The sequence below is a fragment of the Penicillium brevicompactum genome (assembly GCF_028827555.1).
Source record: "Penicillium brevicompactum strain IBT 35665 chromosome Unknown utg000001l_segment0_segment0, whole genome shotgun sequence".
NCBI classification, from domain to species: domain Eukaryota; kingdom Fungi; phylum Ascomycota; class Eurotiomycetes; order Eurotiales; family Aspergillaceae; genus Penicillium; species Penicillium brevicompactum.
Genome location: NW_026623203.1, coordinates 1432207 through 1446096, shown reverse-complemented (window position 1 = coordinate 1446096; position 13890 = coordinate 1432207). Strand labels below are relative to the sequence as shown.

The 13890-nt window shown below is 48.7% G+C and overlaps 8 protein-coding genes across 8 annotated transcripts; 3 read left to right on the top strand and 5 right to left on the bottom strand.

Moving 5' to 3' along the window:
- Positions 1-75: 75 nt before the first annotated feature.
- N7506_000309 (uncharacterized protein) lies at positions 76-849 on the bottom strand (the record flags this gene model as incomplete). The annotated part of the gene is made up of 1 exon (XM_056949605.1): positions 76-849. One exon carries the CDS (start codon positions 847-849, stop codon positions 76-78), a length of 774 nt encoding a protein of 257 aa, XP_056815520.1.
- A 3421-nt stretch (positions 850-4270) lies between these two features.
- On the top strand, positions 4271-4708 carry N7506_000308 (uncharacterized protein; the record flags this gene model as incomplete). The annotated part of the gene is made up of 2 exons (XM_056949604.1): positions 4271-4469; positions 4575-4708. 2 exons carry the CDS (start codon positions 4271-4273, stop codon positions 4706-4708), a joined length of 333 nt encoding a protein of 110 aa, XP_056815519.1.
- A 195-nt stretch (positions 4709-4903) lies between these two features.
- On the bottom strand, positions 4904-5552 carry N7506_000307 (uncharacterized protein; the record flags this gene model as incomplete). Its single annotated transcript, XM_056949603.1, has 2 exons — positions 4904-5482; positions 5541-5552. The coding sequence occupies 2 exons, from the start codon at positions 5550-5552 to the stop codon at positions 4904-4906; spliced, it is 591 nt and encodes a 196-aa protein (XP_056815518.1).
- An 824-nt stretch (positions 5553-6376) lies between these two features.
- On the top strand, positions 6377-6934 carry N7506_000306 (MFS general substrate transporter; the record flags this gene model as incomplete). The annotated part of the gene is made up of 1 exon (XM_056949602.1): positions 6377-6934. The coding sequence occupies one exon, from the start codon at positions 6377-6379 to the stop codon at positions 6932-6934; it is 558 nt and encodes a 185-aa protein (XP_056815517.1).
- A 1428-nt stretch (positions 6935-8362) lies between these two features.
- N7506_000305 (FAD-binding oxidoreductase) lies at positions 8363-9936 on the top strand (the record flags this gene model as incomplete). Its single annotated transcript, XM_056949601.1, has 4 exons — positions 8363-8521; positions 8597-9340; positions 9364-9766; positions 9818-9936. The coding sequence occupies 4 exons, from the start codon at positions 8363-8365 to the stop codon at positions 9934-9936; spliced, it is 1425 nt and encodes a 474-aa protein (XP_056815516.1).
- Positions 9937-10423: 487 nt separating this feature from the next.
- On the bottom strand, positions 10424-11329 carry N7506_000304 (uncharacterized protein; the record flags this gene model as incomplete). The annotated part of the gene is made up of 1 exon (XM_056949600.1): positions 10424-11329. One exon carries the CDS (start codon positions 11327-11329, stop codon positions 10424-10426), a length of 906 nt encoding a protein of 301 aa, XP_056815515.1.
- Positions 11330-11474: 145 nt separating this feature from the next.
- Positions 11475-12464, bottom strand: N7506_000303 (uncharacterized protein; the record flags this gene model as incomplete). The annotated part of the gene is made up of 1 exon (XM_056949599.1): positions 11475-12464. One exon carries the CDS (start codon positions 12462-12464, stop codon positions 11475-11477), a length of 990 nt encoding a protein of 329 aa, XP_056815514.1.
- Positions 12465-12492: 28 nt separating this feature from the next.
- Positions 12493-12822, bottom strand: N7506_000302 (uncharacterized protein; the record flags this gene model as incomplete). Its single annotated transcript, XM_056949598.1, has 1 exon — positions 12493-12822. One exon carries the CDS (start codon positions 12820-12822, stop codon positions 12493-12495), a length of 330 nt encoding a protein of 109 aa, XP_056815513.1.
- Between the last annotated feature and the right edge of the window lie 1068 nt (positions 12823-13890).

Genomic DNA, 13890 nt, shown 5'->3' with positions numbered 1-13890 from the left:
AAGAGTATGAGGGTATCACGGTGAGAATCGCTGAATGGTACACAAGGCAGAATCGTTATAGAGGGAGAGGGGGGCCTAGTAGGCCTCAATGATCTGCTCTCGTGCACCGAAATACCCTTGCTCGAAAAGTTCGGATGGGTCAGAGCCCGCCAATGCAATAGCAGAGGCAGCCTCCTTCCCATCAAAGGCCTCAAGGGTCGGTTGAGGGGGCGACGGGGGCGTCGCCTCGTCCTCAGATTCACCATCCGAATCAGCAAGGAGTTCGGGTGGTGATTGGCGGGATGGCGAGCGAGTTAAGCTCAAGTCATCCAGGTCCTCTGCATCGTCGTATTCAAAGTCCGAATCGGTATCCTCGCCTTCGTCTTCCTCGAGAAGGTCATCGTGGAAAGGAGCCACGGGAGAGGGAGCGCGACGACGGGGTGTGTTGATGACGAATTCAGATTCGTCAAAGTCGGAGTCGGAATCACTGTCGCTGAGATCCGAGTCCAGGTCGGAGGCATCCTCCTCCCACTCTTCAGGCTCTTCGACGACGGTCGAGGCCCATTGGATGTGTTGGCGGGAGGGAGAGGTCTTGGTGGCACCGCTGACGGTTTGGTTGAACCAGCGTTCTTGCTCGCGTTCGGCATCGGCAAGATCGAACATAAGGGAGTCCAGGAGATTGGCGTGGCCGACGAGGAGACGTAGATCGTGATCGGCCCGGGAAGCTTCACGAGTGAGCTTCTTCCGGGCAGTGTGGGCGAGGTAGTATGTTTGGGTGATGCTCATTTTCTTGGTTTGGCGGCGGCGATGAAGCGAGTCAAAATAGGGACTCGCAGTGGATGCAAAGGAAGTTGCAGAAGAGGAGTCCATGGTGGGCCAGGACTGGGTTTTGAATTAATCGGGGTATGACTCTTGTTGGTGACTCAACCAGTCACGGCGGATCGACGCGGGGGCGGTGTGATCGGAAGGGATGGACTAGTGTGGACGGTACTTTGTGTCGCCCTGTATGATAGATCCAAAGATGTTTCAGGTGAAACGAGTTTGGATAGTATAGTTGTGATGAACAGAAGAAATCAACTCCCAGAGCAGCGACCTGGAGGTTTATTTAATATGACAAGGCAGCGTTATTTTTCTTTTCTTTTTTTTTTTTAGTTCGATCGCCCCGAACCGGAGTTTACTGGAGATCCACCGGAATTAAATTTTTATGAATAATGCAGCTATTACGCCGGATTACCGTCTTTTGATTATTGATGATTCACCGCTACCTTTTCATACTCCGTACGGAGTTCGGAGTGCATGGATTTTCATTGCCTAGATAAATAAGTATTGCTACTTTCTATAAACTATTCATACAATTAGCTAGAAGTTCATACTACAAACTCCGTACAAATTACTCGACTCAATAGCCTGTCAAACGTGAGTCACTGGAACGGGACTCGGATGACCAATACGCCGGTGCCGTGGCCCGAGTCGGTCGCACTTGCTCCCGATTACCAACCTCGTATTCTTCTTCCTTCCTGTCCTTATGTCCTTTATGTCCTAAATCCTAAATTCCCAATCCCCATTGCTCATTGGGTTGCTTAGTGAGATTTCTAATCGAATATTTCCAAATCTGATTTCCAATCTTCCCCATACTTTGTAGTTACTTCGGACGCATTTGGTAATTTCCAATCACCTCATATCCTGCCAAAGCCCGAGCTCAAGCTCAAGCCCAAATAGCCTACCTCTGAAAGCCACGGTATTCTCGTATGATTGACCGCAGATTACCGAAAATTACATGCGGCTGCATCACTTTCCTAATCCGGTCGCCTAGCCTTGGCAACATTCCCCAGATATCAGGGCGATGCTGAGACCAGCGCCAACTAGGCTGTGTAATTCTTCCATAGTGGGGAATCCCTAGTATTTAGTGTTGTTGGCATCGCGGCATAGCACCTCAAAAAAATATGATCCTCAAACGGTCCACGTATCTGGTCTATCTGAGAGCGCCCTGCCCCAGGCAGACTATTTGCTCGCGCATTTGAAAGCTGCAGACCTAATCTTACCCTCCTTGCAGCACGCGGTGTGAGAGGCGTTGGATGTGGGGTCCAATAAAGAGCCGCCAATGTTGCTGGAATGTGTATGTACTGGACCTGCGAGTACCTCCAAGGTCGATACCTTGCTGGCAGCATCATGTACTCTTACTTTACGTCACGCTAGGCCCCCAACCATCGTTCACTTGGCAACCCGTTTTTTTGAGGTCATTTATCAGCTTGGCGGGTTATGTAAGACCAGCTTTCTCCGGGCGAAATGGGACGAGTAAGACTCCGAGATCGTAAGCGGATATGACCGAGCCAAGCATCCGAGCCCCCTTCCAAGGTTGGTTTCGCAGGGTTTTCCCCTTTTGAAACAGCTCCACCCTTCACCAGCCTTATGCCAAAATGGGTACTCTGAATGTTGACTAGTCTGCTTTGGGGCACATCTAACGCTTCGTGACGCTCCAACCTGACGTTTCCATGTGTCCAGGCTGAGATCCAATACGGAGTACTCTGTGATGGGCGCCACGAACCTTGAAAGTCAATAAACAAATCAAGAAGAATCATCGCATCTAGCCCGAGAGTCATATTGCTCATCCTGACTCCAGACTGAGATATGGATTAATCATCGGGCACCAAACCCTGGAATGAAAAGGGTCTCCGTATTAAACGCCCCAATCAATAAAGTGTCGGTGCTCGGCGTTTGTTCGAAAAAAATCCGAGGACCCGCGCTTTCTTGACAGATGACATCAAGGACTTTTTTTTGGGCTTCGGCTATTCGTTACCGTTGCCAGAAATGCCAGATGGCCTAGAAGAATTCAATTGTGCGATTAGCCTATCCGGGCTGTCAATAATGTCATTCAAAGCTACTCCGTATTTCAAAGCTATTAGACTATTGCTCAAGATACGGATTAAAAATCAGTAAGCATTGGTCATGGCTCATAGTCAATACGAGACAGGTATGAAATACTCGTACTGATGAGGCTGAGAGCTGAAACTAGACTTAAGGCCCTAAATGTCAGATGCGAATATCTCAGATACGAACAGTCCAATATTCCATGAATTCTCCGACACTCGGCACTAAGGACGTTGGCAAACTCCGTGTCCGAGGTGGGTCGTGCACAATTTTGCAAGCTCCGTTCGCTCCGTTCTCCGTACTCGTATTTTACTCTCTGCTCACGTGGCTTCCCTCTCGGAGTCCCGTCGCCGAATTGATCGCCCTGCTAGCGCGGACGATGGGTATCCGGCACGGATGAAATCGTCCGTCTTGACTCCATCCGTTCCCGTGAGTCATGCTGAAGCTATCGTGATCTACGCCCTACCCTGTGCACTCCGGTCCACGGCTGATACCTCCGATTTTCGCCAAGAGTCGGATCGAGGCAATATCAGATAGGAACAGGTCTTTGCTTACTCCGTATTGTGCTCCATTGGTCTCGACTACACTGCGGGTCCCGAAGCTATCCGCAATCGATGTTATGATCGGATACATCATACCTCGGAGTCACTCTAATGGCTCCAGACCCAGCTATTGGTTATTGCTATGGCAATTAGAGACCACCAAGCGTCTTACGAGTGCATCGAGCTCTTCCAATTGCAGATGGAGAATGTCTTGGCATTCACACTGCATCCACCACGCGACCAGGGCTGAGAAGCGAGAGCTGCTCACACTCAACCCTTCAAAGGAAGAAGCAATGAGCACCAATGAAGCAATTCAAGCCGTGTTGATGGCATGAAAAAGCCTGGCGCAACGCTACTAATGGAGCTATCAACTTGACCAACACAAGACGGAGACTTCTTCTCCTCAAATTCCAGCTCACCGCCAGAGGACACCGCACAAGCGACGTATTCCGTGCCACTCGGTCCAGCTGAGGCAGAATACCCGAGCTTCTTTCGCTCGCAGCAATATTGCTCGTCACGATACGGAGTATGCTCGACAGGCCAAACCCCTCCACAACCTTAGCAGCACTCCCATGAACCAACTCAGATTTCTGAATGACCCAGCAACAAGTGCCTCAACGCCTCGTTACCACCGTGATATATGATTGTTCTTTTGTCTTACAGAAGGCACCTCGATGGTCAACCCAGGCTCACTGGCTGATTTCAAATTCTCACGATCCTTTACCCGACTGACTGCAGAGACCCGGCCGGCATTTCTCATTGAAGCTCCTCAGAATCCCCATGTCCGTCGCCATGCGCTCCACTCATAATTCCTCTGCGGTTATCTTGGGAATCACAGCGATAAGCAGCTAGGTCGCTTCACAAACACAGGTGGCGGAAACATGGTCGTTACAACGAGTGGGACTTCAAGCCGGCTTGCTGCCTCGGAGCCTAGTGATGAGTGTGCACAGCGCTCCAATGATACAAGCAGCGTCGCGGTCCGGTCTTCTATTCGCGACGTGCTGATTCTCACCTTACCGGTTGGCGCCAACGCCTTGAACGCCTTGATCAAAAGAACCGCCCAGGCTATGAGCGACAACAGTCAGCTTCAACTCCCGCTCCGGCAATTGAGACCATTCTAACTATTGGAAACTGTTATGTCTGCCATTGCGTAGAACCGAGATTCCCCGCAACTAACGCGCCCAGATTATCTCAAGGGATGGACTGGATTCTACCGATCACGGTACAGAGTCCCCATGTGGGCGCTAGAGATGTTGGACAGGGTGGGATCTTGGAAGGCTATCACCCCATACAAGACGTCAACTGTCCCCCAGCCATGAAACAGATACTGTTTACGTGGATCCCTCTTATCACTGACGCCTATAGTGCTTCCTCACTTCGAGCGTTCCAGAATTAAGGATAGTTTCATACTAATCAAACAAAACTCCATTGCCAAATATCCTACATCCCAGTGTGCCATGTCACTCAAATATCATAACAAGTCAATCCCCAGAACCCACCATACACTGCAGATCTCACATCTCGTTCCCCATATGATCAAGCTTGAAAGGCGCACTCGCAGGGTCCGCCATGCGCAAATCGGCATAAGCAAGCGCTCTCGCCATCATCATATCAACACTATCAATATTCGCCGCATGCCCAACCGACCAGAGCATATGCAAAGCTGACTTGGTCCAATCCACACAATTCTGAGGCGGCCAGGCACCCCTGATGGGGAGTTGAACGGACTGGAGCAGAGTTCGGATGGTGTTAGGGTGGACGTCGTGGGGGTCTCCGATCGCGATGCGGATTAAGAGAGAGTCACTCGAGGCCGGGTTCACGTTGCTCTTCACTCGGAATGCCCAGTTGTAGTCGGGGTTCATGTTGACTCTTTGGTGGCTGTGGGGTGAGACGCCGTTGGTGGTGTCGAAGGCATAGCAGCGGTGGTGCTCGGCGTTCTCGGGGGCGAGGAGGATCGCCCAGTGATAGGCTGAGAAGCCTAGGCGTTTTCTGTTGTCACCGAGGGAGAGCTCGCCGCGGTGGTGGACGGATAGGAAGAGCTGGTAGAGCTCTTTGGCGGGAGAGGTCTCGCGGACGACGGGAGCATCGCTGATCTATGCGTGAGGCCTTGTTAGTTGAACTCAATGACGTGGATGCAGAAATGGGACAAACCGGAAGATCCATTGGAGGATATAGTGCGATTGAGAGATGCAGTGTGATGCGAAGGTGGGAAGTTGTTTTCTCACTCGAGCAGCGTCGAGTCGCTCTACACATGGTCGTGAACGTCGTTTTTACCACATTTCCAAATTGTGCCCACCTGGGCATGGATTTCTTGCCAAAGTCAGGTCTGCCTTAAGCACATAGTCAAATGTGTCATTAGATCACGTTCTACAATATACTTAGTCACGAAAATACATACATCGTTGATGGGTTTTGTTTGAATGCAAGGTCTATGAAATGAAAGTAGTTCTTTTGTCTCGTCTCTTCCTTGTCGTCTCTTTCTTCCATACATACTATCATCACTCACGCTACTAGGAGCAGCCAGACTGACACTTTCATGATGACCATGAGTAAAGAGAGGTCAGATTCTCACTCCTACGTGCAATCGTTCTTTTAAAACTTCATTCTGTTTCCTGGCCCTAACCTTGGAACTGACGTAACTATAGTCATGAGCTGACTTTTGAATCACCAACTAGTCAGCATAGCAATCATGCTAATACTGCAAATACTGCAAATATCAACATCTGGAGGGTGCTTGGGTTCGACAATCTGGATAATGCTTTGGTTGGACTCGAGGACTCGAGGGCCCGGGCCCGGCACAATACCACATCTCATTGGCCAGCGCATCGGTGCTTGGCAGAAAATCCGGGCCCGAAGCATACTTATGCTTCGCCATTGGTTGTAGCTTGTATACATGGTTGAACGAAGGTGAGTATATAATTCCAGCCATGCCCAGGCCACATCCTTCATACTGAACTACTCCCGAGGTCAAAGCCAAGGCAAATAAGATGAGCAAGATCAGCAACAAACATTCTAGTGCCTCCGAGGGCGAGAAGGAAGCGAGAGACCTCGAAGCCGGCCCAACAGCGATCAGCCCAGAGCCATCCCTCGACGATGCCAATAGAGATCCAAATCTCATTATTTGGAATGGGCACAAGGATCCAGAGAATCCCACAAATTGGCCAAAAGATCTGAAATGGAAGAACACCTGGACTATTTCACTGTTTGTCTTCATCTCGCCCGTGTCATCATCGATGATTGCTCCTGCCATGAACGACCTCGCCAAGTCCCTGAGGGTTCACACGGAAATTGAAACGGGCAATGAGAATCTACATACCGGGGAGAAGGTTGAGACACTCGGTTACAAGCTTCTTCATGCATTTGAGCGGCCGGTGAAGATGTTCACAACACAACCCATTGTCTTCTTTATGGCCATCTCCATGGCGTACCTCTTCGGAATCACATATCTGATGCGGCGACTGATAGATGCAGTGGAGCTTTGCCTTGCTGCAACTGGCGCACTTTGGTACCCCGCGGTTACAATTGACCTTTTCCCGTACACATGATTGGCAGTTGAAGGACATCGCAGTCGTCACCTCGGTATCAAAGGAGCCATTGGCCGCGTCCTGGGACGGAGTCCTTGCAGGCGCGGGAGCGAGCGAGACAAGATGGGAGCCAACCATGGTTTCCTGCCCAGGGGGTATTATCCTCCATTAGGTGATGCTCCTGCTCTCTCTGGCTCTTACTGTGTTCTTTTCTGGTATCTGTCTATATGTGTACACTATAGCAGCAGCTGGGGGCCGACTCCCAAAGATGACTAAGCGGGAATCGAGCCGGGTGATAAAACAAGATCACGCTTAACCCCATCAAGCTGATCATCGTCCCGATTTAGACAAGCTTAGTATACAACTACATGTATGAATGCGTTCAATTTCAAGAGGAGAATGAGACTAGACAATCATATACCTCAAGAACTTGGGTAGTAAGTAGCGAGTGATATTAAAAACTGATCAAAATGAACAAAACAAGCCCTGGAGGTATGTTTGGATGAGCAGTCCAGCAAACCTCTCCCAGCCCAACTCGGTATCAATAAGATCCTTGGAACGCCAGAAAGGAAGAATCACGGTCATGTAGATTGAGGGCCCCGCAGTGCTTCGGAACCGGCTGATCCATCGTATATCAGCTCGTACTCCAAAGAGTCTAGAGCGGTATCTTGATTCATGATTGATTGCCACGGATCTTTCGTACCTACACTGTTTCTAATGCACCTAAGAAAGCTATGAAGATATTGGGAGTATTGGCAGTTCTTTACAGTATATTACAACAAAATACAAATATAGTCGACACGATCGATTGTTGTGACAAAGTCACTCAGTGGTTCGTTTTCCAAAGCGCCACGTGATCATGGATTTTACGCTCAGCCTCTTATTGAATTGTTATAAAAAGGTGGAAAATACACAATTTATGTCAAACGCTCTGTGATCATTGGGCTGGAAAGTCTGACTGGTATCTTGATCAGATAGCAGCATACCAGCAGGACGAATTTTTGACGTGGACCCAACAAAATCCAGCACCAGGATTCAGTCGTACTTTTGCAAAAAAAAAAAAAAAAGTTTCTTAAGGAAGTTTGTCCGACTGGATTTATTACCTACTTCACTAAAGACAAAACATATCCAGTTGTGCGCAGTTATAATCGTTTCTTACCTTGTTTACGAGAAAGCCCACCTGGGCAACACGGGAACGCTGGGCCAATGAGATGGAGAGTCAGAAGTATATGACTTCATTTGCTATACCACTTTTGTAATTAGAAGTCAGCTGAAGCATACTATCTATGATATTGTGGCGCTGGATAAAGCGAATAACTACAGTCTCAATCCGTTCAAGAGCAGTTATAACTTATCAGTCACTGTGGCCCTGGCCTGTGGGAAAATAGGTTTCACTTGCTATTACATTTTCTACGAAGTGAGCTGTGTAATCCAGCACATATCAGAATAATGGGCACTATACTCGAGAAAACCGGCTCAGTGCATATCAACGATGGGATGCTGAAAGAGTTGGAAGAGCAGCTGTCTGACTCTAGGGTTCTGACGCCCGACTCAGAGGGGTATCATGCTGCAACGGAGCGTTGGTCAAACACAGCGGAGAAGGAGGCGGTATGGCATTCCTTCTCTTTACCTCCATCATGGCATTGTTATCGAAGAAGTCCCACTAAGTAATTGTGCTACCAGAGCCTCGTCGTCGTTCCCGGAAATGAGGAGGATATTTCGAAGACTATTAGTTTCGTCCAAAAATACGGGCTTGACCTTGCAATCGTGGGAGGAGGCCATTCAACTTCTGGGGCGGGATCGACGCAGGGTGGGGTATTGATTAGCCTGTCGAGGATGCGTCGCGTCACGGCAGACCCTGCGAAGCGCACTGTGACCGCTCAAGGTGGCGCTCTGTGGGAGGATGTTGATCGGGAGGCAGCAGCGCACGACTTGGCAACTGTAGGAGGCGTTGTGAATCACACGGGTGTCGGCGGCCTGACCCTAGGTGGGGGTTATGGCTGGCTGAGTGGCCAGTATGGACTGGTGATTGACAACTTGCTCCGTGTCAAGCTGGTTTTGGCGGATAGCCGCATACTGACAGCTTCGGCGGAGGAAAACCCAGAGCTCTTCTGGGCGATCAGGGGCGCAGGGCACAATTTTGGAGTGGTCAGCGAGTTCACATTCAAAGCGTTCGAGCAGAAAAGAGAGGTGTATGCTGGACTTCTTGCATTCACGCCTGATAAGCTCGAGCAGGTCATCGAGTTCGCAAATCACCTCGTGGGAGATGATACTGCCGATGGCCGGTCCGCGATCTACTGCTTTTTGGCTGTGCCACCGGGAAGTTCCGAACCAACAATTGTTTGTTGCGTCGTGTCGAATACTTCCGAGGAAGAAGGGCAAACGCGCTTTGCGGATCTCCTGGCCCTCAATCCAGTCATGAATTCGGTGACAATGATCCCCTATCAAAGGTCAATGCACTGCTGAACGATGTAGCAGTGGCTGGGGATCGGAAAAGCATGAAGGGGTTTTCTTTCGTATTACCGATGCGTCCTGAATTTGTGCGAACGATGTTTGACGAGTATGCCCGCATAATCAAGGAAGAACCAGATTGTATCAAGACCTTTGTTGTCTTTGAGTTTCTTCAAATGGGCAAAGTCGTCAGTCATTCACAGCCAGGGATGGCCTTTGCTAACCGTGGAGGGTTTTTAAATGGAGGCGTATGGATGTGGTGGAAGGATCCAACAATCGATTCCACAGCGCGCGCCGCCGGCAGGTACCTCAAAGGCCTGACCGTGCAAGAGTTGGAAAAGGATCTCAAAAACAATCGACCAGCGTCAGACAAAGTTATGATTTACTCAAACTTTGTTGAGAGTACGCAAAGACCCTACAATTCACATCTGATAAATACTAACATGAAATTAGCTGGAGATAAGAGCTTGGAGGAGCTTTTTGGACCCAACCTGGACCGCCTTAAGAAGCTCAAAAGAAAGTATGATCCGAACAATGTTTTCAATAAGATGCACCCTATCCACACAGAATGAAAACCTACTCCAGTCAATCCTTGAGCTACGACGGCAAATGTTATGGTCTGAAAATGCTCCCAAGAGGTTCCCAGAGAGCCTAATATGTCTTGAAAACTTTAAGTTGGCTAGCAGTCGATGAATTGAATGATTTAAGTCATGCATAGAAGTTACATTCTTTCCCAAAGTATTGACAGAGACCGGAGTCCCCTAAGTATCCCCTAAGTATAATTCTCTGTTCACGGCTTAGCCAAGACTTCCATTTCTCGACCAATCATGATAAGTTGACAATTAGTTGGAACCTTGGATACATTGCATCTATGGCTACCGACTCACTGGTGTTTCCAACGTTGCAGGGTTCTGGGACGATCCTAGGTTAGATGTATAGCCTGCTCCAACTTGGAACATTTTTTGCCGAATATTGCACCATGATCTTCCAAATTTTGAATTCCAGATCATTACAGCAAAGATCTTAAAGCGATAACTTGGAACAATTCCATTAAGCTAGTTAGATCAAGATCGAGACCGCATTCCACTCCGGGCTCAGCACCTCATACGGTATCGTGCCCCAATCATCCGTCGCTTGCCCATAACCCCTGAATTCCTCCTCGCTATCAGCCAGCGCCGTGTAAAACTTGCCTGTCGCTTTTGCGATAGCAACATCCGCTTGAGACGTCTTGTTGCGATATACACGAAACTTTGAAGCAGCATAGACAATAAGGCTTTCTTTATTACCCGGTTTGAAGCTGAGGAGATATGGTGTGTGTGATGCTAGAAGCCATTCTCGAGTGTGATTCATAGGCAGTGCGTCGACAAGATCTTTCTCTGCGTAGTGGAGCAGATCCTGTAGTGAGGAAGGGGGCTCGGTGTACAGACAGGGAGGCTTATTCACAACAAATGACTGATAGTAATTTTGCAGATAGTTCACCGCAGTATGTTGGGGAGAGGCGATGTGAATACACATTGTCACGCAGTCCACGAGTTCGGCGAATGTGCTGATTGTCGGGAAAGAGGGCAGATCTGCACCCGTGGGACTTCGCATCTCGGCAGACCAAGCTTGAATGCGGTCATCGTGTAGGACTTTTTGTTCTGCACCGGGTTGGGGATAGTCTAGCCTGAGCATGTCTTCGACGTATGACCGGATCTTGTGCCACATGCTGTAGATACATCTGGCATAAGCGTAGTTGTGGAATTTTGGTTGGTTGAGTTTCTCAGGAGGGAATCCGCGTTGACTGAGATCTGTTGGCACGTAGCGTTTCTTGAAGTCGAATGTCTTATACGCGTGCTTGATATAATTGTAGGCTTCACTTGGTTGGAACCCAACTAACTCGACAATGATGTGGGGGATCAGAGTGTTTCGGGCTGCGGCGTTGATTGCCAGGGTCTTCTGCCAATGTGGATACAGCAGCTTCATCACTGGGTGATTAGGGTCAAGCTGTCTATTAGAAGCGACGATTGTGGCCTCCTCAATGAGATGAGTGTTTGTGAGGTGCACAGTGACTTCATGTCGAAGCCAGTCGCTGCATTGCACACAAGTTTTCGCTATTTGAATAGCAAAGTCAGCTCATTGCCTCAATAGTGTGATATTCGGGACCTTTACCATATCTCCAAGGCCAGTCATGAGCTTCGTCAATCACTTTCTCTTTAGGGTTTTCCTTGTTGGTCCCTGACCGAATATCCGTCCGCTTGAACAATTCCCGGTTGTAGATCGTCACGGATTGCTCGGGACTGCCCCGCCAGTCAATAACAATAGCCAGAGGGTAAATTTGACCCTTTTCGTTGAGATAAAAAAGACAGACAGATGCACAGCCAAACCGAACGCCTTTTCTGCCTTTGTCCTTTTCATCTGGCTCATCATACGCACACTTGATGAGATCAGTTGGATCCACACCAGCAGCCTCGCGAAAGTAGCTGTAGTCCTGCATATACAAAGACTCTCGGGAGTCGCTATTGAGATCGGTGATGACTATTTTAGCCCCTGTATCTTCTAGTGCCTTTGCACTGTCAATAAAGTGCTTTATCCAGCGATCCGAAGCTAGTTCAATCGTCGTGGGATTTGTCCCCGTGAACTGCTGCTGACAGAATCGGTTATCGCTGTACCAATCTAGCAAGTCGCCCACGTTGGGGAGATCAAAGATATCTTCGCGATGTGACTGTCCACGAGCTTTCCTGTTATACCACTCCACGTCTTCGAGTTTGGTACCTGCGTCAGGCGTGCCCATAGAGCCAAACCAAGCCCATGCCACTGTCTTGGCGGCTCCTCTTATGAATTTGTTAGGCACAACGGCGGGTAAGAGCGAGCTCAACTGAAGTAGACGCATTTTGCTAAACAAATCAGCTGGCTGAAGTGTTGATTTCTCCGTTTTGTTTTTCTCCGCTTCTGCAGCTGGCACATTTCCAGCAAGATTGAGATGGGGCGGGTAACCGTCCGACCCATCTGTGAAAGCGAAGAATTTCTCCCTCTCTTCTCTGCTTAAAGGCGATGGCACCAGCGGTTCAAAGTTGGCAACATCCATGAAAGACATGAAACTGAATAATATGTTAGCCATGGTTAAATAACAAATCGGTCAGATATGTTTACCGCTGCTCTATCAGGTCATAAGCCTTCGTAAGTGCCAGCTTGGTCCCCCGATATGTCCCTTCGGCAATTGGAGACGGTCCTTGTTCATGGGCTTTCCAGTGTAGGTTCTCAGGGTTTTGACCAAAAGAAGTTTTGTCCTTGTCAGTAAGGGATTTGAGCCTCTTCGGCAAAAGATCGATGCTCGCCAGTTCATTGATGAATACACCGCTGTCGATGGCATTCACAGCAAGCTCCTCGGGGTCTCTAGGCCATTTTCCCTGAACATGAGGAAGGCCGAGAACGACACTCGGGGCCATTGGAGTCAGCGTGGTAGGGTTGTCGGCCATGATGTTGGAAATGTTGTTGGATAAACGAAAAAAGTAAAGTCGATGTACACTTGGATTTAGCGTCTATCGAACTGCTTTTGACATATTCCATGTACAATATTCAGAGGATTAAGTATGCAGGGAAGCTTCATGATGTCATGATTTCATATCGACAATGGAAAGACAACCCGAGTACTCCGTATTCGGCTGCCAATAGAATACCAACAAAGACCATGGAATAATAAGACATCCTATCCAAGAGTAGAGAGTCGAATTTGGTATCACCCGGGTTCGGAAATGCAAGGTGGAAACGAGGAGCCCAGAACGCTCTTCCGAGCCGACAGTCACTGAGACAAAAACGATGGAACCATTCTACTACTTGTATGGAGAACGCCGGGAAAAGAATTATTTTTGTCTCTGGATGGAAGTGAACCTTGAAACCTGATCCAATCAATCAAGTTGTATGCGTAGCTTACAGTTTATGTGCGTATTTATTTACCACTGCGATCCATGCAAAGAAATCAATATCTTTGTTATCAGACTCGACGTTGCCCGGAAACTTCAACGAGCAGGATATGAGATGCATCCGATATTTCTCTTTTGGGAAGAAAGAAAGCGAGACCTTAACCAAAAATTACAACAGAGCCGCTAAGGCCACAAAGCCTGGCTGCGCAAAGGGTTGAGCCCACTCCGTGCTGGTTCCAAGGTTACCCGATTAGGCAACCTTGATGTCTTAGCGTGAAGCTCACACTTTAGTGCAGGACACTGTTTCGAGATTATGGTCCTGTTGTCGATTTTCACTATGTATTTTGGTCTTGACCTCGCCGCTGAGTTCCAGGCCGTACTACACCGGTCGAATTGAACCAAAACCCAATCTCGGTGAATGCAAAGATTTCGCCAATGCATGACAGCAGTTGATACCATGCCAGTGATACCCTGGTCTTTTCATCGATGGTATTGCCAATCTACCAGGCATACTCCGTGCTTCATGGTCTCGTCGATCAAAATGAGGGTCAGTGCTGAGGAAAACATCTCTCCGGTCGACAACCCACCACTGCAAGTCAAACTGTTCATATTGTTCTCGAAATT